The 21,942-nt window shown below is 45.2% G+C and overlaps 2 protein-coding genes across 5 annotated transcripts in view; both read right to left on the reverse strand.

Annotated features, from left to right (window-relative positions):
* LOC310760704 (uncharacterized protein) overlaps positions 1-21,942 on the reverse strand; it is a 395,412-nt gene that overhangs the window by 315,849 nt on the left and 57,621 nt on the right. The window lies entirely within an intron of this gene.
* The window catches only part of LOC310760695 (uncharacterized protein), a 67,828-nt gene continuing 62,696 nt past the window's right edge, over positions 16,811-21,942 (reverse strand). For 2 of the 3 annotated variants that reach the window (XM_083609684.1, XM_083609683.1), the window contains one exon: positions 16,811-20,486. In XM_083609684.1, the coding sequence (XP_083465810.1) occupies positions 18,562-20,486 (1,925 nt within the window). In that variant the 3' untranslated portion in view covers positions 16,811-18,561. The remainder of the gene's footprint in view (positions 20,487-21,942) is intronic. The other variant, XM_083609685.1, reaches the window with a different exon arrangement.

Raw genomic sequence — 21,942 nt, forward strand, 5'->3', positions numbered from 1 at the left:
GAGGCCCAGGCTGCCAAGGACACTGGCCGGCGTGGAATGTCAACAAAGCAGGTTCCCAGGGCAGGTTCCCAGCAACGACGTGGGAAAGCAGCAGGCCAGGAGAAAAACAAAGACAAGGCGTCTTATCACCACCTCACAGCTGCGCTGGCGTCTCTGAGAAAAGACAAGAGCCTTAGCCCGGGAGAGGCTGTAGCCATGGCAACCGATGGGAGTGCTAGCAACGCCATGGCATCTGTGGAAAACAACCAGAGACACTCTTTATCTCTCGTCATTGATTCAGGCGCGTCGCATTGTTTAGTGACATCTGCTGGGCATTTGAGGAACTGCAAGACAGTTAAAACTGGACGTTATGTTACTTTAGCAGATGGGTCTCAAAGACCATTGACTGAAACTGGTCTTCTTTATTGCTCTTTCATAGATCATTGGATAGAAGCTTTTGTGGTACCAGAGCTTGCCCACTGTCTCTTAAGTGTGCCAGCCCTTATGGCTGCTGGGTTTGATGTTTTGTTTTCTAACAATGTGTGTTCCTTTTTCAGGAATGGGAAGAAGATCCACAGTGTCCAGAGAAGAGGCACGCTCTTTCTGGTCGAGATGCCCATTGAAGATGGGGCTGGTGGGAAAATGGGGCTGGTGGAAAATGGGGCTAGTGGAGAGTCCATTGAAGATGCCCAAGGGCAGTGTGCCAATGTCCCACCACACCATGATTGCTTACACTTATGGCATCGCAGGTTTGGACACGCAGGGTGGTCATATGTAAGGAAGGCCACAGACAACACCATTGGGTGCAGGTTCAAAGCATGTGACAAATACCTAGATTGTCAAGCCTGTAAGCAATCAAAGGTTGTAACATGCTCATATCCCAGGTCTGAGAGGAAAACCAGTAAACCCTTTGAACTTGTTCATGCAGATTTGTCGGGACCCATGCCGACACCTTCGTTAGCTGGATCTAAGTGGGTTTTGCTTCTGGTTGATGATTTTACAAAACATGCGTGGCTATTTGCGCTGCAGCAGAAGTCAGAGGCAGCTGCACTGATCAGGGATTGGATCACAGCGGTAGAGCTACGGTTCTCTACCAAAGTAGTCTCCTTTCAGTCCGATCGTGGGGGGGAGTTTACAGGTTCTGCGCTGCAATCGTTCTTCAGGCAGAAGGGTATCAGTCATCGACTGACGGCCCCCCACTCTCCGCAACAGAATGGGGTTGCAGAGAGGAAGTTTCGCACGCTACAGGAGTCAGCGAATGCTATGCTGGCAGACTCAGGTCTGCCACAGCGCTTTTGGGCCGAAAGTTTTAGGACAGCTTGCTTCCTGCAGAATAGAGTGTTCAATTCCAGTGTAGGAGACACACCGTTCTTTCTGCTTCATCGGAAAAAGCCCAAAGTACATTTTCTGCGCACTTTTGGGTCTACAGCTTGGGTTCTGATTCCAAAGGCCATGCGCAGGAAAGGGGAGCCAAGATCCAGGAAAATGATCTTTGTGGGCTATGAGCTGGGTTCAAAGGCGTGGCGCTTCGCATACCCTACTGGCAACCAGTCCAGGCTGCTTATTAGCGGCAGTGCTGAGTTTTGCGAGCAGAGTGGGTGGAAGCGGCTTCACGGAAACCCGGATATTCTGGTAGACTCAGATGAGGAAGAGGAGGGTGAGGCTGAACCTGTTGCTGATGAGCACAGTCCACAGCCACAGAGTCCAGAGCAGGGATCTCCAAGGGAGATGCTCCGTGTCTCTCCAAAGGGGAGTCCCAGGACTCCTCCACAGGTCTCTGTCAAGTCTGAGCCAAGGAGTGAACCATCCTCGCCAGCAGGACCGGCTGTTCGCCCTAAACGGCGCAGCAGGTCAGAGGGGGATGATTCTGCAATAGAGGAAAGGAGGGTTGATCCAGGTGAATCAGGCGCAGTTCCAGAATTCACGCTGAGGAGGTCAGCAAGATCAACCAAAGGGAAGCCACCTGAAAGGTATGAAGCCACGAGTGTCTGGGTTGGTGTGGCTAGATGTGAACCTGAATCCTTTGAGGATGTTCAGAAGTTGCCTCGGGAAGAAGCCAGCAAATGGCATGAGGCGATGCAGAAGGAGATGAACTCAATGGAGTCTCTTGGAGTGTTCTCACTCACACAGCTGCCGGCTAACCAGCAAGCTGTAGGCTGCAGATGGGTTTACCGTCTTAAACCCACAGAAGCAGGAGAGCCACAGTACAAAGCGAGGTTAGTGGCGCGTGGATTTACGCAGAGACGCGGAGTCCACTTCACAGAGGTCTATTCGCCGACCTCAAGGGCGGAGACTTTGAGAATGCTGTTGGCAATAGCAGCACAGAGAGGTTGGAAGGTGAATCATTTTGATGTAGATGTCGCCTACCTGAACTCAGATCTCCAGGAGGAGTTGTACATGCGTCCTCCTCCAGGGTTCGAAGTCAGTGAGCCAGGCGTTGTGTGGCGGTTGCACAAATCCATCTATGGGTTACGCCAATCTGCCAGGAATTGGAATATGTGCCTACATGAAGCCTTGGAAAAGCTAGGTTTTAAGAGATCTCTTGCAGACAGTTGTCTTTACATTAGAGATTCAGGCTTGCAACAGCAAGTGGCACAGGTGTTTGTTGATGACATCTTGTTGATGACAAGGACAAGTGAACAGGTGGAGAAGTTTGCTAAGGAGCTTGGTAAGCGGTTCAAGCTGAAGCAACTTGGAGATGTCAAGTCCTACCTAGGCGTAGAAATCGCAAGAGCAAGTGATGGAAGCTTTTTGCTTCGCCAGAAAGGTAAGATTGAGCAGTTGCTTGAGAAGTTCAGGATGTCTGATTGTGCAGGTGCCAGATCACCCATGGAGACAGGGTACGTGAAGGAGTGTCAGCAAGTAGAACGCGTGGTGTTCGAAAACACTGAACTCTTTCAGTCAGCTCTGGGTAGTTTGTTGTATCTGTCACAGTGGAGCAGACCAGACATAGCGTTTGCTGTCAATCTGCTCAGTAGAGAGGCTTCAAGTCCTAGTGTGCAGGCCTGGAATGGTGTTAAGCGGGTGCTACGTTACCTGCAAGATACCAAAGACTTTTGCCTCAAGATGTCAGCTGAGGGTGATGTTAAGCTGACCGCCTGGGTGGATTCGGATTGGGCTAACCTTGAGGACCGCAAGTCAGTGTCAGGCCTAGTGGTAAAGTTTGGGGACTCAGTGATTGGGTGGAGGTCCCGGAAGCAAAGTCTCATAGCGCTTTCATCTACTGAAGCTGAGTTCAGTGCGCTATCAGAGGTTTGCAGAGAACTGGAGTTCTATGTGTGTTTGGTCGAGGAAATCTGTGAAGAGAGTTGTCAGCCCGTTGTGGTGCATGAAGACAACCAACCATGCCTTAAATTAGCTGAGACAGGGCAATTCAAGGCGAGGACGAAACATTTAGATATACGCTTCCAGAATGTATGTCAGAGCGTTCATGAGGGGCTAGTCGCTCTGAAATACTGTCCCTCAACAAAGAACCTCGCTGATGGTTTTACAAAACCATTGACCTTCCAGAAGCACGAGGAGTTCTGTGAGGGTCTATGTATGGGGAAAGCTTTGATGGCTACTGTCTCCAGACGCAGGACAAGAGGGGGTGTGGAGTTTGGAACTGACAGGGTCAGACCTCCGTGGTGTCCTGTGTCTGGGAAGAAAAGGAGGGGGAGCAGAAGGAGGGGCTTGTCGCAGACAAGTGACGCACAGCAGGCGTCTCTCTGCTTCCAGACTCACCTTCACTTCTCGCTGAGCAGCAGAAGCTGCGTGTGTGCTCCTGGAGCACGGATGAGAATGTCACCAAGTTCCGATGGAGTGTGACTGTTTTATGGCTTGTAAATAAACGCTTCTAGAGATAAGAACCGAACTGTCTCTGGACTTGATTTATCCCTCATCTCACACGGACGGGACCGCTGCTACTCTGCTCCCTGCCAGGTCAACTTCCAGCAGAGCGACGCAGGGAAGTGTGACTGGACGCAGGGTTTGATTTATGCAAACTCAGGACCCGCTGCCTTGGGGGACATCGAAGAGCAGTTGGGCAGGAGAAAGGTCTCCCTTGGGAGGTGGTGGACTCTCCTTCCTTGGAGGTTTCTCAGCAGAGATTGGACGGCCATCTGCCATGGATGCTTTAGCTGAGATTCCTGCATTGCTGGAGGTTGGACTAGATGACCCTGGGATCCCCTCCTATCTCTACACTCCTGAATTCTAGGAGGAGCTTCCTTGCCTCCGGCAAAGCCCTTTTCCCTGCAAGCTCTTCCTCTGGTTTCTGGCCAAGGGAGGGAGATGCTCAGAGCCCAACAAGAGTCAAAATCCCCCTGTTATGTACTGAGTTGAATAGGATCCAAACTGCAGCAGTCTGATTGGTCCTAGAACAATAGGATCCAAAATGCAGCAGTCTGATTGGTCCTAGAACAATGCAGCAGTATGATTGGTTGGCAGGAACCACCCAATCCAGCTTCAGGTAGAAGTGAATCCACAACCTGATTGGCTTACAGTAGAATTCCGGAATTAGCCAATCATGTGCAGCCCATTGTGTAAATAATGTATATAAAGCAGATACTTTGAGGGGACATTCATTCATTCCTCCTCACCACTATGAGCTGAATAAAGAGCATGAAATCACTTTGCGACTCTGAGTATATTTCACCCCCCAAAAAGCACCCCTTGCCATAGGCGGAACCAGGCGGAAGCTGCCCCCTTAGAGCCATTCAAAATAACAGAAATGAATAGAAATCAGAGTTCTGCCCTGGCTAAGTGAGTGTGGAGTGGGGGGGGGGTGGGCTGAGCTGGGCGGACTGGCCTTGAAAGGGTTAAATGGAACCGAGCTGCCTTCCTAGAGAGGACAGGAAGCAAGGGGGCAGGTCCTCCAGAGCCAAGGCCCCTCCCTCCCCAGTCATAGAATAGAATAGAATCATAGAGTTGGAAGAGACCACAAGGGCCATCGAGTCCAACCCCCTGCCAAGCAGGAAACACCATCAGAGCACTCCTGACATATGGTTGTCAAGCCTCTGCTTAAAGACCTCCAAAGAAGGAGACTCCACCACACTCCTTGGCAGCAAATTCCACTGTCAAACAGCTCTTACTGTCAGGAAGCTCTTCCTAATGTTTAGGTGGAATCTTCTTTCTTGTAGTTTGGATCCATTGCTCCGTGTCCGCTTCTCTGGAACAGCAGAAAACAACCTTTCTCCCTCCTCTATGTGACATCCTTTTATATATTTCAACATGGCTATCATATCACCCCTTAACCTCCTCTTCTCCAGGCTAAACATGCCCAGCTCCCTTAGCCGTTCCTCATAAGGCATCGTTTCCAGGCCTTTGACCATTTTGGTTGCCCTCCTCTGGACACGTTCCAGTTTGTCAGTGTCCTTCTTGAACTGTGGTGCCCAGAACTGGACACAGTACTCCAGGTGAGGTCTGACCAGAGCAGAATACAGTGGCACTATTACTTCCCTTGATCTAGATGCTATACTCCTATTGATGCAGCCCAGAATTGCATTGGCTTTTTTAGCTGCCGCGTCACACTGTTGGCTCATGTCAAGTTTGTGGTCAACCAAGACTCCTAGATCCTTTTCACATGTACTGCTCTCAAGCCAGGTGTCACCCATCTTGTATTTGTGCCTCTTATTTTTTTTGCCCAAGTGCAATACTTTACATTTCTCCCTGTTAAAATTCATCTTGTTTGTTTTGGCCCAGTTCTCTAATCTGTCAAGGTCGTTTTGAAGTGTGATCCTGTCCTCTGGGGTGTTAGCCACCCCTCCCAGTTTGGTGTCATCTGCAAATTTGATCAGGATGCCCTTGAGTCCATCATCCAAGTCGTTGATAAAGATGTTGAATAAGACCGGGCCCAAGACAGAACCCTGTGGCACCCCACTAGTCACTCTTCTCCAGGATGAAGAGGAACCATTGATGAGCACCCTTTGGGTTCGGTCAGTCAGCCAGTTACAAATCCACTGACATAACATAATGATGGCTGACTGGGAACAGTTATGGACCACAGGTATGAAATTCACGGCATGTAATGCCCTAAGAGAAAATTTAATGAGCTTGTAAAAATTTACCATTTGCCCGACTTGAAATTTACCATTTCAAGCTTGTAAAAATTTACCATTTGCCCGACAATAAATGTTGGAAATGTAATGAGACTGAAGGTACATTCTTTCATCTTTGGTGGACATGCCCAAGGATTAAGACATTCTGGGAGATGATTTATAACGAAATGAAAAAGATATTTAAATATACTTTTTTGAAGAAACCAGAGGCCTTTCTCCTGGGCATCGTCGGCCAATTGGTGCCAAAGAAGGATAGAACTTTTTTTATGTATGCAACAACAGCAGCAAGAATACTCATGGCGAAGTATTGGAAGACACAAGATTTACCCACCCTGGAAGAGTGGCAGATGAAGTTGATGGACTATATGGAAATGGCGGAAATGACTGGCAGAATCCGAGACCAGGGAGAAGAATCGGTGGAAGAAGACTGGAAAAAGTTTAAAGATTATTTACAGAAATACTGTGAAATTAATGAATATTAGAAAAACGTTGGAATGAAGTTATATGGCTTTAGTAGAAAGGTTATAAGGAGTTAAGTATAAATAGATTAATATTAAAGGGAAAAATAAGGTTAGAAAGTGTTAGGATAATTATAGGATAGAAAACAGAGGAAGATGGAAAGGAATTGCTGAAACAATTAACAGAAGTGGAATACAAAAAGGGAGGTGTGAGGAGGTCGTGGAAATAAGTGAATGAAAGTTAAGATATTGAAATTGTTTTGTGTCTTAAATGGTTTTTGTTTTGATTTGTTAGTCTTATGTGTTAGTGTTTTGTAGTGTTTTTGTATTGTGTTGTATTGTTTTTTTCTTGGTTTTTTTTGTAGTGTTGTGCTTAAACTGTTGTAAAATTAATAAATATTATTTTTTTAAAAAAAGAAACTAGGAAAAGACACTCCTGGCGTTTCCTGCACTTCCGATCCATCTTCTAGGGGAGTTCCTAAAACTCCTCAGGGACTCCTGAGGTAAAAAGGGATGATTTCAAGCTGAAGCTGTTTAGAGCTGCCCTTGCAAACACCTCCACACAGAAGGGCCAAGTCTTCTTTTAGTAAGCAGCTTGGAGGTATTTTATTCTGATCAAGTGGAGAGGGAGAAATCCCTTCGAATCTCCTGCAAAACCTCCGGAGGGCCAGCCTGCCTCACAGGGCAATGGGGAGGAGAACCATGTCCGCCACCGGGAGCCCCTTGGAAGGGAAAGACGGGACAGAAATGTAATGAAGGAATCAAGAAAGCCCGACCTTGCTTGGGCCCCTGAGAGGCTGCCTGCTGCCTGGCAAAGGCCTTGGGGAGAGCGGCCGGGGGAGCCATTTTGAGCTGGGGAGGGAAAGGGCGGGAAAAGGCCTCAGCCGGAGGGCGGCTGCCATGTCTGGGCCCGGCTGGCTCCATCCCGGTCTGTTCTGAGGAGAAAAATGTCTCCGCTCCTCACAGAAGAAAGGAAAACCAGGCCCTGCAGCCGGGGACTTGGGTGAGGGAAGCTTCCGGAAGAGAAGCCAGGGACGGGGAAGGGCAAAGGCCTTGGAGGCCCAAGCGGAGCCTCGCCTGCTGCGTCTCTCCTGGCCCTGTCAGAGCAGGGAGGGAGAGAGAGAGAGAGAGACCCCTCGATGGCCGCCTGCGGGGGAGCCAGGGCAGGGGGGGGTCTGAGGCCAAGGCTGCTGGGGGCCCAGAGGAAGAGGGCCCCCCAGGGCCGGAGGGAGGTTGGATGCGGCCCTCAGCTCCGGAAGGGAATGGGGCCCTTTCTGTCTCCAGCTCTCCTTTGTCAACTACAAATTGCCGCTGTTTTATGTGTTGAATATATGCGAGATGGTAATCTATGGACCTAATAACTATCTCAGGGACGTGGGTGGCACTGTGGGTTAAACCACAGGGCCTAGGACTTGCCAATCAGAAGGTCGGCCGTTAGAATCCCCGGGACAGGGTGAACTCAGTCCCAGCTCCTGCCAACCTAGCGGTTCGAAAGCACGTCAAAGTGCAAGTAGATAAATAGGAACCGCTCTGGCGGGAAGGTAAACGGCGTTTCCATGCACTGCTCTGGTTCGCCAGAAGCGACTTAGTCCTGCTGGCCACATGGCCCAGAAGCTGTACGCAGGCTCCCTCGGCCAATAAAGCGAGATGAGCGCCGCAACCCCAGAGTCGGCCACGACTGGCCTAATGGTCAGGGGTCCCTTTACCTTTACCTATATAACACAGGACCAAAGGGGGGTGGGAAATATGTCTATGTGTGAACTGTAGTTAAATGTGGAGAAAATATTTGCGCTTATCTCCAAAGGGGGGAGCTGTTACAGAAGTGACGGGGGGCACACCTTTAAATTGTTAAATGTTACAAATATTATACCTGAATGTATCCTTTTGCCTTGACAGCTCAGGGAAGATATCTCACTTTATAAATCATATCAAATCAACTCCTCTGCCAGTTTCCTCCATTCCAATGCTATTTTGCCCTTGGAAAAGGGACTCCAGAAAGTACCCAGAGGTGACAATTGCTGAGCTGATTATTGGAAAGCCTAATCCCATCCCCAGACTTGCCTAGGGGTCCAGACATGCAAAGGAAGTTCTGTTGTACTTTTGGGTGGTGGGTACTTGAGACTTGTTTGCCTATGCTAATCCTATCCTTGGGTCTTGCACTGACTCATTTTCCTTATGTTAATCTTGTGTAACCCTCCCCTTTCTGACGTTTTAGTGGTGTAGCAATGACGTATTGATGATGCTGTACGAACTGCATTCTGGGATATGGTGGGAAGTTTTAAAAGTCAATGTCGCCCCATGGCTCTGGGTTCCCTCGCTGCTGTTGAACCTCTTGCGCAACAATCAAGGATCTCAGTCTACTGGCTGCTGTTTTGCTCCAAATTGCTTGGCTGAAATTTCCTTCTTTTACTGGCCGCACGGACCCACGGGGGACTTGTGCCCTGACGAGCTGGGATCTTTTTGGTGATGCAATGTATTCCTTTTTTCCTACACCTCTTTGCTAATAATCTGGAGCTTTCCCCTCCATACTCACAGAAGCGTTGTTTAGAGTATGGAATGTTGATCATTGTTTTGTTGATTTCTAGGGAATCTAGTTCTCTTACTTACTTACTTATTCAAACCTTTATTAGGCATTATACAAATAAAACGATAAAAGAAAAAGTAACATATAAAAGCCTTGAGATATATACAGAAAGGCAGCAGTTGGCTACATACATATATATTTATATACATATAAAATCAGTGGTTTTCCTTGTTAACCTGCTCCTTGGAGGACTGCTACCAAAAACTCGGCTACCCCCGCCGTTACCCTTTGGTCAACGTCGGATAGGCAGAATCCCACACATTCACCTTGTTGGGGCTCCAGACCACCCAAAAGAGGGGACAGCACGCGTTGACGGAGCGTACTGTACAATGGGCACTGGAAGAGAATGTGCTCTACCGTGTCCGGGACATTCATAAAACATCTGCAGAATCTCTTGTTTCTAGGGATGTTTTGATATCTTCCCCTGACAAATGCTGAGGGAAAAACATTCAAACGGGCCAGCATAAAAGCCCTACGTTGGGCTGGAATTATTAATTTGGTGACGTAATTGGCTCTGCTATCTAAGATATTTAAATCATAGAATATGGGCGAACAAATTTTGTTTACAGCTGCCATAATATTTTGCCTCTCGACATCCTTTAGTCTAGTTAGGATATTATGGAAAATGTATTGCTCATTAGAATTATACAGGGGCTCCAGCTCGATGCCTAAAGATTCAATCTTTTTTTCGAGGTACTGATACCATCTTGATTTGTAGGAGTCTTTGAGCAAATCAGCGAGCAGACTTGATGGAGGGCAGCGAAAATGGCAGCGTAACCAGTACTTTATTGAGGTGGACCAGGCCCAATATTCCATTGTGTGTATGCCTATTTCTGCACACATTGTTTCATATTTGATCACAGCTGGGAGTCCAAGAATACGTCTCAGAAAGCTGGAGTGAATCTTTTTTAAATCACTATTATATGCTTGGACCCATAGCGGTATTCCATAGAATATCTGGGATTGCACTTTTGTTTGGAATATCTGATTGGCCGCAGGAATAAATTGATTGCCTTTCTGATAATAAAAACGGGTAACTGCTGATGAGGTGCACTTTGCCTGTTTTATGGCATTTGTGCGATGATTTGCCCACCCTAAATTGCTCTGGAATAAGATTCCCAGATACCTATAGATTTTCACTTGTTGGATTTCCTGCCCTCTTATTTTCCATTTCTCTAATTTCCAACCATTCGAGAAGACCAAAATTTTTGTCTTCTCGTAATTTATAGAGAGCTTGTTACATTCGCAGTAAAGGATCAGAGAAGATATAAGACGTTTCAGACCCAAGCTCGTTAATGATAGTAGAACAGCATCGTCTGCGTATAATAACAGAGAAACTGGTTTCTGATTAAGTTTAGGGGCATGTGATTCTATTTTTTGAAGGTGATCTGGCAAGTCTGATAAAAATAAATTAAATAGGAAGGGGGCAAGAATACACCCTTGTTTTACCCCTTTCGAGTTTGGGATGTCTGATGAAAGGTGACCTTTGGTGTTAAGTTTGACTTGACAGATATTGGAAGAGTATAAATTTTTTATTAGGATTCATAAGCGCTGATCAATTTTTAATTCTGCGAGTTTCCTCCACAGCTTTGGGCGGTCAATTGAGTCAAATGCACCGCGAAAATCTACAAAAGCAGCAAATATCTTAGATTGCCTTTGAGATCTATATTTTTCAACCAAATGCATAAGTATAAGGCAGTGGTCTAATGTAGAGCAACCTTTGGAGAAACCTATTTGTTCTTTCCCTGGTAAATTTAGATTTTTCATCCAGGTAAGGAGTTTAGATAAAAGGTGCTTGGCGTAGATTTTCCCTATCACTGATAATAGGCTTATCGGTCTATAATTCCTTGGTTCTTTTGGGTCGCCATTTTTAAAGATTGGGATAATTATTGATCTTAACCATATCTCAGGTATGATCCCATATTTATCTATGAGAGTAAACAATTGAGCTAAGGGTTCTGCCCACCAATCTATATAGGTCTTAAATAATTCTATTGGTAGACCGTCTGGCCCAGGAGATTTCCCCGATTTGAAATTTTTAACTATCTCTCTAATTTCCTCTTCTTCTACCCTTGGCCACTCCTGGAGTTTATTGATTTTATTTTTAGTGGTTTCATTTCCTTTAAGTTCACTGTGTAGATTGTTAAATACAGATGTAAAATATTGGGACCATTTGGATTCTGCAATTGGTGGTAGAGTTAGTTGATTTTCGGCTTTCAATCCTCCGTACACTAGGTTCCAGAACGCTTTGTTATTTTTGCTCTGAATTGAGTCAAGTAATTGTAGCCATTTTTGGGTTGCATATTTCTGTTTCTTTTCGGCCAGAATGTAATGATATTTTCTTTTTTCATCAAGATAAGAGGGCTCTAGTTTAGTGCGATTATTTTTAAATGTTTGGCGCAGTTTTCTTTTTAGCTGGAAACATTCATCATCAAACCAAGGGCTAGCGCTATGTTTAAGTACCCAAACTTTAGGTGGAGTACTAAGTTCTACGAACATTTGGAAGATTTCATTATAAATTTTCGGAATATCGCTGTAGGAATTAGTGGTCTTTAAGTTGGATAATACTTGTTTTCTCAGGTTGGCTGTAAGTTTTTGCCCCACTACTGCACTCATTTCCTGGGACCATTTTAATTGGGTCATTTGTTTGTATTGAGAGGGTTCTATAATATTGTGCTTGGTTATTTTGGTTTCATCCTTTAAGTTAATAGACAACAATAATGGCTGATGGTCGCTTTCAGTACGCGTTCCGATTTTGAGGTCCATGATCGAATTTATAATATTATAAGGGACAAGAATATAGTCGATGACACTGCATCCTCGGGGGGAGAAGTATGTAAACTCCCCGCTTCTATCGCCTTTTGTTGAACCGTTCACAATCTGCAAATTAAAGTTGTTACATAATTCAAGTAGGCGTAAGCCTTCGTTGTTTACAACCCTATCTCTGGAGAATCGTCCTATTTTCAGGGCATGTGCGATATCATTGTCAGTATTCCAATTTAGTTTGCTACATAGTTGTTCATTGTTGGTTCCCACTCTGGCATTAAAATCACCTGCTATTATCAATGAGGCATTTGGGTATTTAGCGGTCAAATTTTCTATATAAAAGGTTAGTTGTGACCAATTTTCACTGTTGCTGTTGTTTTTGGATGGGGGGATATAGACATTTACAAGTAGCAAAGTATCTTCTTTTTTGGTTAAAAGTAGGGCTTGTGCAAGTGGCAAGCATTTTTCTAGCTGCTTGATTTCAAACCCTAAGTTGTCTTTGATCATACAACAGAACCCTGCTTTCGGCCGGCCCTTCGTGTTTGTTTTCAATGCGGGTTTCGTATAGGAGGAGAATCCATTGATTTTAATATCTCTAGTTGACCATGTTTCTTGTAGAAGTATTAGTTCAAAATCTTTAAAGAAGTTCATTAGGTCTGGGTCTCCGTCTTTATTTCCCCACCCTGCAATATTCCAGGACAGCAAGCGTAGAATCCGTTTTTGAGTTGGTGGCTGGTTGACAGCATTTAGTCATTCTAATTCTGTTACTGAGTCCAGCGAGGAATTTTGTCTTGTGCCGATACAGCCATTTGTCACTACTTTCGGTGGGGAACATAATGGTGGATCTTTTAGATTCTTTTTTAAAGTGCGGGAAATTAGAATTTCCTCCCTTTCTTGATTTTCTTCCTTAGCTGTTCCTTGTTCGTGAGAGATTTCTGTGGTTGGTGGACTATTATGGACCGTAGGATTGTTTTCGGTCTCTACTTCCATTTCTTTGGTCTCATTTGATGTTGAGCTCAATGTGTCAGGTCTGTTGGGGGTCATCTTTTGTTCGGGAATGTTAGAATCCTTTGTAGTACTTAAATAAGGGGTACCTATTTCGTTTGGGGCTAGTATTTGATATCTCAGCCAGGAATTTGTGGTCTCATTACTGGAGTTTTTCCTTGTCATTTCATATTTTAAAGGAGGCTGGATTTGAAGCTCTGCATCTATACATTTAAAAGTTCCATTAGTAGCTCTCTTTTTGACTATGCATTTTGGGGAGAGGGCTGATAGGTGTGAAGTTTGATTGTGTATTGTTTCTACTGCATTTTGTTGACCTTGTTGGTGAATTTCGATCAATTTGGCCTGTAGTTTCGTCAGTTTACTGAGTATGCTTATTTGTTCTTTATCTGGTAGGTTGGTAAAGTTACTCAGCAGATCTTCTTCTTCTGGGACTGTCCAGTCTGTTGTGTCAAGGGCGAGGCTGTTAATTGATGCTACAATCGCATGGTTTGGGAGCTTGGATTTTTCTTGCGTGATTTCCCGGGTAGCTGGCAGCGGTTTCTCCCATCTACTGGGTTCTTCCACGGGAGTAGGGCAGATATCGGCTTCTGTTGGAATGGCCTTGTTCATCTTGTTCTGTCTTTTAGATGCAATCAATGGTCTGAGTGATATATCTTCAAAGTGTCGACGTGGAATAATTCCTTTCTGGGCTAAATGAGCCTTTTCCCTTAAGATTTCGGTTGGGATTCTATGACTACCAAATCTTAGTAGTACTTTTTTGGAATATCCATCGTTAGTGAGCCTCTTGACTGCTTTTAAGTCAATCCTTCCTCCCTCAAGGCCTAGGAGCAGATTTAGATGATGTCTGGCCCAGAAGGATGACTCCCAGTAAGGTAGGGGCCCTCTGTATGGAAAAATGTGGAGAACAATCTCACATGGCCTCAGTATCAAGTTGACTGAGTGAGGGGGGCTTCCTCTGATTTTTGGCTGGTTTAGAGGTATGAATTTGTATTTGTTCTGTTTATCTCCGGGGCTTGTTAAGGATGGCAAAAAGGGAGTGAGTTGCCTCCTTTCATCTGGGTTATCCAGCTTCTTGAAGATGTTTTGTAATTGTTCAAAGATTTTTTGAACTGTTTGAGCAGTCAGTAGGCAGCATTCCTCCAGCAGCTCCACCTTTCTATCAATTAGTACTTGTGCCTCGGTTGTGGGAGTAGTAGCCTTGTCCTCGTTTATTCCTAGGGATATCTCTTCAACTGTCTTTCCATGTAAAGAGTTGAGGGAGTTTTTGGGAGGAGATATGTGCTGTTTTTGAGGTAGCAGATACTTATCTAGATTACTCTGTTTGAAACCAGAGGGCTCTGCATCAGTTTCTGTGTCAAGACACCTGAGTCTTTTGGTTCTTCTCATTGCAGATTCTTCTTAAATCAATGAGATCAGACTTCTAAATAGAGTGATAAAGTATTAAAGTTCTCAGGTCGCAATCTCGTTCAATTTTCATTCCGTCCTAGGTGGGCTGCTGCGAGGAGTTTAAAAACTGGGTCCAATTAGAGCACTCCTTTGCAGTATCCCCCCCCCTTCTTCTCAGTTTGTTAAAACAACTGAGATGTTTGGGGGTCCACGAAATTGAAGGTGGTGGGAGAAATTTGTGGTTTTATGAATTTGTAGTTTTTAGGGTTAAAAGCCCATTAGAAGTCCTTCAAAATCCTTGGAGTAGGTTTGTCACGCGGAGTCAAAGAGAAACTGGGAGGGAGTGCCTTGAAGCCCGGAAGGGAATGTCTGAGAGCCTTTGTTAAAACTTCACTAACTTCATTAAGTCCCGGCACCGAGGAAGATAAGATACGAAGTAGTGAGAGGAAATAAAATCCAAAAGAAGGAGAAGAGCCAGCAACAAAGGCATTTAGCTAAAAGATTTCTTTGAGCTCCGATAAGAGCGTCTTACCTCGGCGCCATCTTGAATCTCCACTGTTCCATGGCGCCCAGACAAGAATGTGTGGCTGGTTTCTCCTGGGTTTTCTTCACCCCAAATGTCAGAGACCCCTGTTTTTAGCATTTTTAGCAAATTGTAAGAGTCCCTAATTGTTGGGGTTTCCTTCGGAGGAAGGTTGCCCAGGGGGTTGTAGGGTGGGTGTCTTTCAGGGATATGCTTTTCATATTTAGGTTGAGGTCACCCCCCGGAATTGCTTCTCCTTTGGAGGAGAGGAACCTGTTCAGTGTTTTCTGGATAAACTCTTAGTTGTTTTGAGTTTTAGGCATACATGGAGCCAATTGTCAGTTTAGTTTTGCCATCTAGTGTCCCTTTAGCAAAAATGAGTCTGCCTCTTTTGTCTTTGAGGACTGTTGTGGCTTTGAAGTTCAGGTCTCTACTGAGTATTATGGCTACTCCACAGGACTTTGCTGAGCCAGGTGCAACTCATTGTTGACTGAAGCAGGGATCGCTCAGGAGTTTGGGAGGGTTGTGTATTTCTTGTAGGAAGGCGATGTGTGGTTTCATGGTGTTTACATACAAGGTGATGCATTTTCTTTTGATGGGGTTTCCCAACCCCCTCACATTTAATGCAATTGCTTTTAAGCTAGCCATCTTGCTTATCTACTATATAGGGTGATTCCATGCCAGCCCGTTCGGGTTGCCCTGTGTCTCTCACCTTGTATTGTCTATCAAACCAGTGAAATTGCGCTGACTTAGAAGTTAAAATAAGATTTGGGTAAAAGAGTGGGGGGTGGGTTGCAGAAAGTATCCCCTATGTAGTCATATAGGTGTTTATTTGGGGTATCATGGGCCATCTGGCATTTAGCCAGTTAGTCCTAGGTCTCAGCTGGCATGGAGTTCTTTGTTCAAGGTCAGGCCATCCTCCCTGTTGTTTGCGATAGGAAGTGGTCAGTGAAACGGTGTTAAGTGTCTTAATAATAATAATAATTTATTATTTATACCCCGCCCATCTGGCTGGGCTTCCCCAGCCACTTTGCGTGGCTTCCAACAAAATATTAAAATATCATAATGCATCAAACATTAAAAGCTTCCCTAAACAGGGCTGTCTTCAGATGTCTTCTAAAAGTCTGGTAGTTGTTCTTCTGACATTTGGTGGGAGCGCGTTCCACAGGGCGGGCGCCACTACCGAGAAGGCCCTCTGCCTGGTTCCCTGTAACTGGGCTTCTCGCAATGAGGGAACCGCCAGAAGGCCCTCGGTGCTGGACCTCAGTGTCCAGGCAGAACAACAGGGGTGGAGACGTTCCTTCAGATATACTAGACCGAGGCAGTTTAGAGCTTTAAAGGTCAGCACCAACACTTTGAATTGTGCTCGGAAACACACTGAGAGCCAATGTAGGTCTTTCAAGACCGGTGTTACGTGGTCTCGGCAGCCGCTCCCAATCACCAGCCTAGCTGTCGCATTCTGGATTAGTTGTAGTTTCCGGGTCAGCTTCAAAGATAGCCCCACGTAGAGCGTATTGCAGTAGTCCAAGCAGGAGATAGCCAGAGCATGCACCACTTTGGCGAGACAGTCCGTGGGCAGGTAGGGTCTCAGCCTGCGTACTAGATGGAGCTGGTAAACAGCTGCCCTGGACACAGAATTGACCTGTGCCTCCATGGACAGCTGAGAGTCCAAAATGACTCCCAGGCTGTGCACCTGGTCCTTCAGGGGCACAGTTACCCCATTCAGGACCAGGGAGTCCTCCACACCCACCCGCCTCCTGTCCCCCCAAAACAGTACTTCTGTCTTGTCAGGATTCAACCTCAATCCATTACCCGCCATCCATCCTCCAACCGTCTTTGTGACGCCTATGTTGGATATAGGGTCCATAAGCAATGTTGCTAATGTTATTAACATCACTGGTATGTTGGGGTAGGGATGAGGGTGTTGATATGCTCTGGCAGCCCCAATGTGCTGCTTGTTTGTCAGATTTTAGCCTGTTTGTGGATTGTTTTATTGAGGTTAGGGTGAAGCAGGACCACCTGGAGGAATTTTACCCTTATGCTTTTCATATAATCAGTTAGCCATATAACCATATATCCTTATAATGATTTTTATATAATCCATGTTTGAATCATGATGGCTTCTGCAAAAGCTTATAGCAAATTGCTTAGATTGGAAAAATCCGAAATGAACTCTGCCCCAGTTCCCTTCCCTTGTTCTTCTCAATGTCTCGCTAACATAAGGGGGAAGCAATAAATCTGCTGTGCTGGCACTTTCCCCCCTGTCCAGACAGGGTCCCGAGTAGCTCAAACAGGAAGATGCTAACCGCAGAATGTCCCGGTATAGCAGATGGCCACTTAGGAGCATAAGGGCCAAAGTTCCTTTTTCTTCCTCCTTACCATAAATCAGGGGAAAGGTTATACTGCATGTTCAGACTGAAAAAGCAGAAGTTGGGAGGGAACTCTTTACATCATCAGGGGGCAAGGCTTGAATGCGCCCATTGGTCTTATTTTTGCTGCCGTGTGCGATTGTATCAGATTATGTCATGTATGTACTCAGGTATAAAGCCTCAGGGGGCTAGAGCCCGGGGCCCAGTCTTTGGGAAAGGATTCCACTGGGTCACTTATTGCTCAGCAATAAATATCACTTTCTTTTTCTCCACTGCTGCGTCTGTCAATTCTGGGACACAATTTGAGTGGCTCACTGGTACCTTAAAAATCCTTGCAACAAGGGGAATTATTTTACTTAGTAAGGCGTGGGAAGGGGTGCTGAGAGTGAGTTGTAGATTGTTGGGTAATGGGGAGTGTCTTTTTATGTCACCTGGACTGGTGTTGGGTGGGGATCTCTGTGGAGGTGTGAGGCTGGGGGGAATATTGATTGTGTTAGCTGTATTGATGGCTTGGGGGAGAGGAAAAGGAGGAGGGGGTCACCACTCCATCGGGTTGAGGTGACTTCTGGTTGCTTCATTCTGCCCTCTGCCACATTGGCCTCCGCTCCCCGTTTGGTGTCATCGGCAAATGGGATGAGCACCCCCTCAGTTCCTTCATCCAAGTCGTTCATAAAGACGTTGAACAACAACGGGCCCAGGACAGAACCCTGCAGCACCCCTCCTGTCACTTTTCCCCAGGATGATGAGGAACCATGGAGGAGGACTTTTTGGGTTCGGTTAGTCAAGTCCACCTAACAGTTTCCTCATTCAGCCCACATTTTAGAAGCTTAATCGCAAAAATATTATGGGGGACTTCGTCAAAAGCCTTACTGAAATCAAGTTGCACTATTTCCACAGCTGTTCCCTGATCAACAAAGTTTGTAACTCCATCCAAAAAAAGGGGAGGAGAGATTTCTCTGGCTTTTCTTGTTTTTGAGAAAGCCATGCTTTTATCCTGTATGTTTCTGTTGTGAAATCTTCAGATGAAAGGCACATAAATATTAAAAATGATAAAAAATAAGGATATTGACAGGCTGAAACGTGCAAAGGAAGGTGATTTATGTATTTATTTAATTTGTCTACCACCCGACCCAGTGGTGCCAACTTGGATAAAATATTGGTGGGAGGGGCCAGGTAAGGCGTGCCTTGCACAATCAATCACATGACGCATGCAGGGCATTGGAATGGCAATGCCTATCAACTGGGGTGGCGGCCCCCTCAAATATATCATTGGGGGGCAAAAACCCCTTGGCCTCTAGGTGTTGACTCCTGTTCCCACATGTCTCAGGACAGTTACAACATAAAAACACAAAATACACATCAGTAACTCAACTCCCCACCACATTTTAAAAAGGCCTTAGATGTCAATCGGCCAAAGGCCTGGTTAACAAGGTGCGGATTTGCCTGGCTCCTAAAGCTATAGAATGAAGGGTTTCTCCCCTGTATGAATTCCTTGATGGGAATTGAGATTGGAGCTCTGACTGAAGCTCTTTCCACATTCCAGGCACTGATAGGGTTTCTCCCCTGTATGAATTCTTTGATGAGAAGTCAGATGGGAGCTATTCCTGAAGCTCTTTCCACATTCCCCACACTGATAGTGTTTCTTTCTTGTATGAATTCTCTGATGCTTAGTGACAGCAGAGCTGTGACTGAAGCTCTTTCCACATTCCATGCACTGATAGGGTTTCTCTCCTGTATGAATTCTCTGATGGGAAGTGAGAGAGGAGCTCTGATTGAAGCTCTTTCCACATTCCCCACACTGATAGGGTTTCTCCCCTGTATGAATTCTCTGATGCTTAGTGAGATGGGAGCTTGTCCTGAAGCTCTTTCCACATTCCCAACACTGATAGGGTTTCTCCCCTGTATGAATTCTCTGATGGGAAGTGAGATTGGAGCTGCTACTGAAGCTCTTCCCACATTCCATGCACTGATAGGGTTTCTCCCCTGTATGAAGTTTCTGATGCTTAGTGACATCAGAACTGTGACTGAAGCTCTTTCCACATTCCCCACACTGATAGAGTTTCTCTCCTGTATGAATTCTCTGATGGGAAGTGAGACTGGAGCTTGTAATGAATTTCTTTCCACATTCCCCACACTGATAGGGTTTCTCTCCTGTATGAATTCTCTGATGGGAAGTGAGACTGGAGCTTGTAATGATTTTCTTTCCACATTCCCCACACTGATAGGGTTTCTCCCCTGTATGAATTCTCTGATGCTTAGTGAGGTGGGAGCTCGTCCTGAAGCTCTTTCCACATTCCCCACACTGATAGGGATTCTCCCCTGTATGAATTCTTTGATGGGAAGTGAGATCAGAGCTCTCCCTGAAGCACTTTCCACATTCCATGCACTGATAGGGTTTCTCCCCTGAATGAATTCTTTGATGGGAAGTGAGATGGGAGCTCTGACTGAAGCTCTTTCCACATTCCCCACACTGATAGGGTTTCTCCCCTGTATGAATTCTTTGATGGGAAGTGAGAGAGGAGCTGTGACTGAAGCTCTTTCCACATTCCCCACACTGATACGGTTTCTCCCCTGTATGACTTCTCTGATGGTAAGTGAGAGAGGAGCTCTGACTGAAGCTCTTCCCACATTCCCCACACTCATAGGGTTTCTCCCCTGTATGGAGTTTCTGATGCTTAGTGACAGCAGAGCTGTGACTGAAGCTCTTTTTACATTCCCCACACTGATAGGGTTTCTCTCCTGTATGAATTCTCTGATGGGAAGTGAGACTGGAGCGTCTAATAAATTTCTTTCCACATTCCCCACACTGATAGGGTTTCTCCCCTGTATGAATTCTTTGATGGGAAGTGAGATTGGAGTTCTTATTGAAGCTCTTTCCACATTCCATGCACTGATAGGGTTTCTCCCCTGTATGAATTCTTTGATGGGAAGTGAGAGAGGAGCTATCAGTGAAGCTCTTTCCACATTCCATGCACTGATAGGGTTTCTCCCCTGTATGAATTCTTTGATGGGAAGTGAGATCATGGCTGTGACTGAAGCTCTTTCCACATTCCACACACTGATAGGGTTTCTCCCCTGTATGAATTCTTTGATGGGAAGTGAGATCATGGCTGTGACTGAAGCTCTTTCCACATTCCACACACTGATACGGTTTCTCACCTGTATGAATTCTCTGATGGTAAGTGAGATGGGAGCTCCAACTAAAGCTCTTCCCACATTCCATGCACTGATAGGGTTTGTCTCCTGTATGAATTCTCTGATGCTTAGTGAGATTGGAGCTCTGAGGGTAGCTGTCTCCACACTCCAAATTTTTGCCTGGCTTCTCCTCTCTGGGGATTTTGTTGTGTTCACCTTTGTTCTCGATTTCCAATTCATCACAATCTGCAATGAAGACAAAAAGAGATTAGAGCCTCAGGAACAAATGAAGAAGAACTGAAGGGAGTTGGGTGTGTGTTCATTACCTTTGTGGTTTGTCATTAACCAACATATTTCTTATTAGATTCTGATGGGTTGTTGAATGTTGCTTTTTTTGATATACTGTAGTGGTAAAATTGTGACCAAGCTGCGGGAGGCAGTGAAAGACAGGGGTGCCTGGCGTGCTCTGGTCCATGGGGTCATGAAGAGTCGGACACGACTAAACGACTAAACAACAACAACAACAAAATTGTGAAAGCCTTTTAGAAAAAAGTGCATTTCAGATGTTTGATGACTCATAACACCACTTCTTTTGGAGCACAGTGGATGCTCAGGTTGCAAACATGATCTGTGTGGGAGACATGTTCACAACTCGCAGCGTTCGCCACCAGCAGCGTTGCATCTGCGCATGCGTGGGTCGTAATTTGGTGGTTCTGCGCATGTGCACCTTTGTTGGAAGTAACCCATTCTGGTACTTTCAGGTTCGGCTCAGTGCGCAACCCGAAAACACGCAACCTAAAGTGACTGTAACCCGAGGTATGACGTTAATACCATAATATTATATAGCAATGGAAAGATAATTTAATCAAGAATGTAGTGCAACAAAGTTTGTTCAATTATGTGTATTCTATCAAAGGTTATAGACATATAACCAGAAAAGGGAAGCACAACTTGCTTAGGTTGACTTTTGTCAGGGTATAATGTGATTGCTATCAATTTGGTTGGTTTCTTGGTTCTTTCCTTTGGTGAGTTTGTAAAACTTAATAAAATTTAAAAATGGTACAAAGAGTTGACTAGTTACCCAGAAAGAGATGTAAAATCGTACTATTAAGTGAACAAGGCTACAGGTATGAAGAAATTAGAAGAAAGATTGGGGGAAACTTAACCAAAGCTGGTCTATATTTTTGAAGAGGTATAAGAGACTCAGTCACTCCAAAATCAGACTGGTAAAGGCAGGAAAAGGTGCACAAGAGCAAGTGATGATCGAAGACTGGAGAGACTGTGCCTGCATGACAGAAGAAAATCATTACATTCTTCATTAAATTATTTTCCCATTGATATATAGTTTTATGCTATTACTCCCAAAAAGTGGTGTTGTGAGGTATCAGAGCTCTGAAATACACTTTCTCCAAAAGGTTTCCACAATTTTGGCCACTAGTGTAAGTTGTTCATTTTAAAGTTAATGTACTTTTTATATGGGGACAGATTGTTATGATTAATGTTTCTGGTTTTTATAAGTGATGGAAGCCCCCCAGAGCAGCTGGGGCAACCCAGCCAGGTGGGCAGAGTAAAAATAAAAATTAATATTACTATTATTATTATTATTATTATTATTATTATTATCATCACTGCTACTACTACCTGAGATTCAATAAGCCTGGCTCTTCTCTGGGATGGATTTTGTTTGGCCCTGTCATGGCAT

The sequence above is a fragment of the Podarcis filfolensis genome (assembly GCF_964270895.1).
Source record: "Podarcis filfolensis genome assembly, chromosome: 4".
Taxonomy (NCBI): domain Eukaryota; kingdom Metazoa; phylum Chordata; class Lepidosauria; order Squamata; family Lacertidae; genus Podarcis; species Podarcis filfolensis.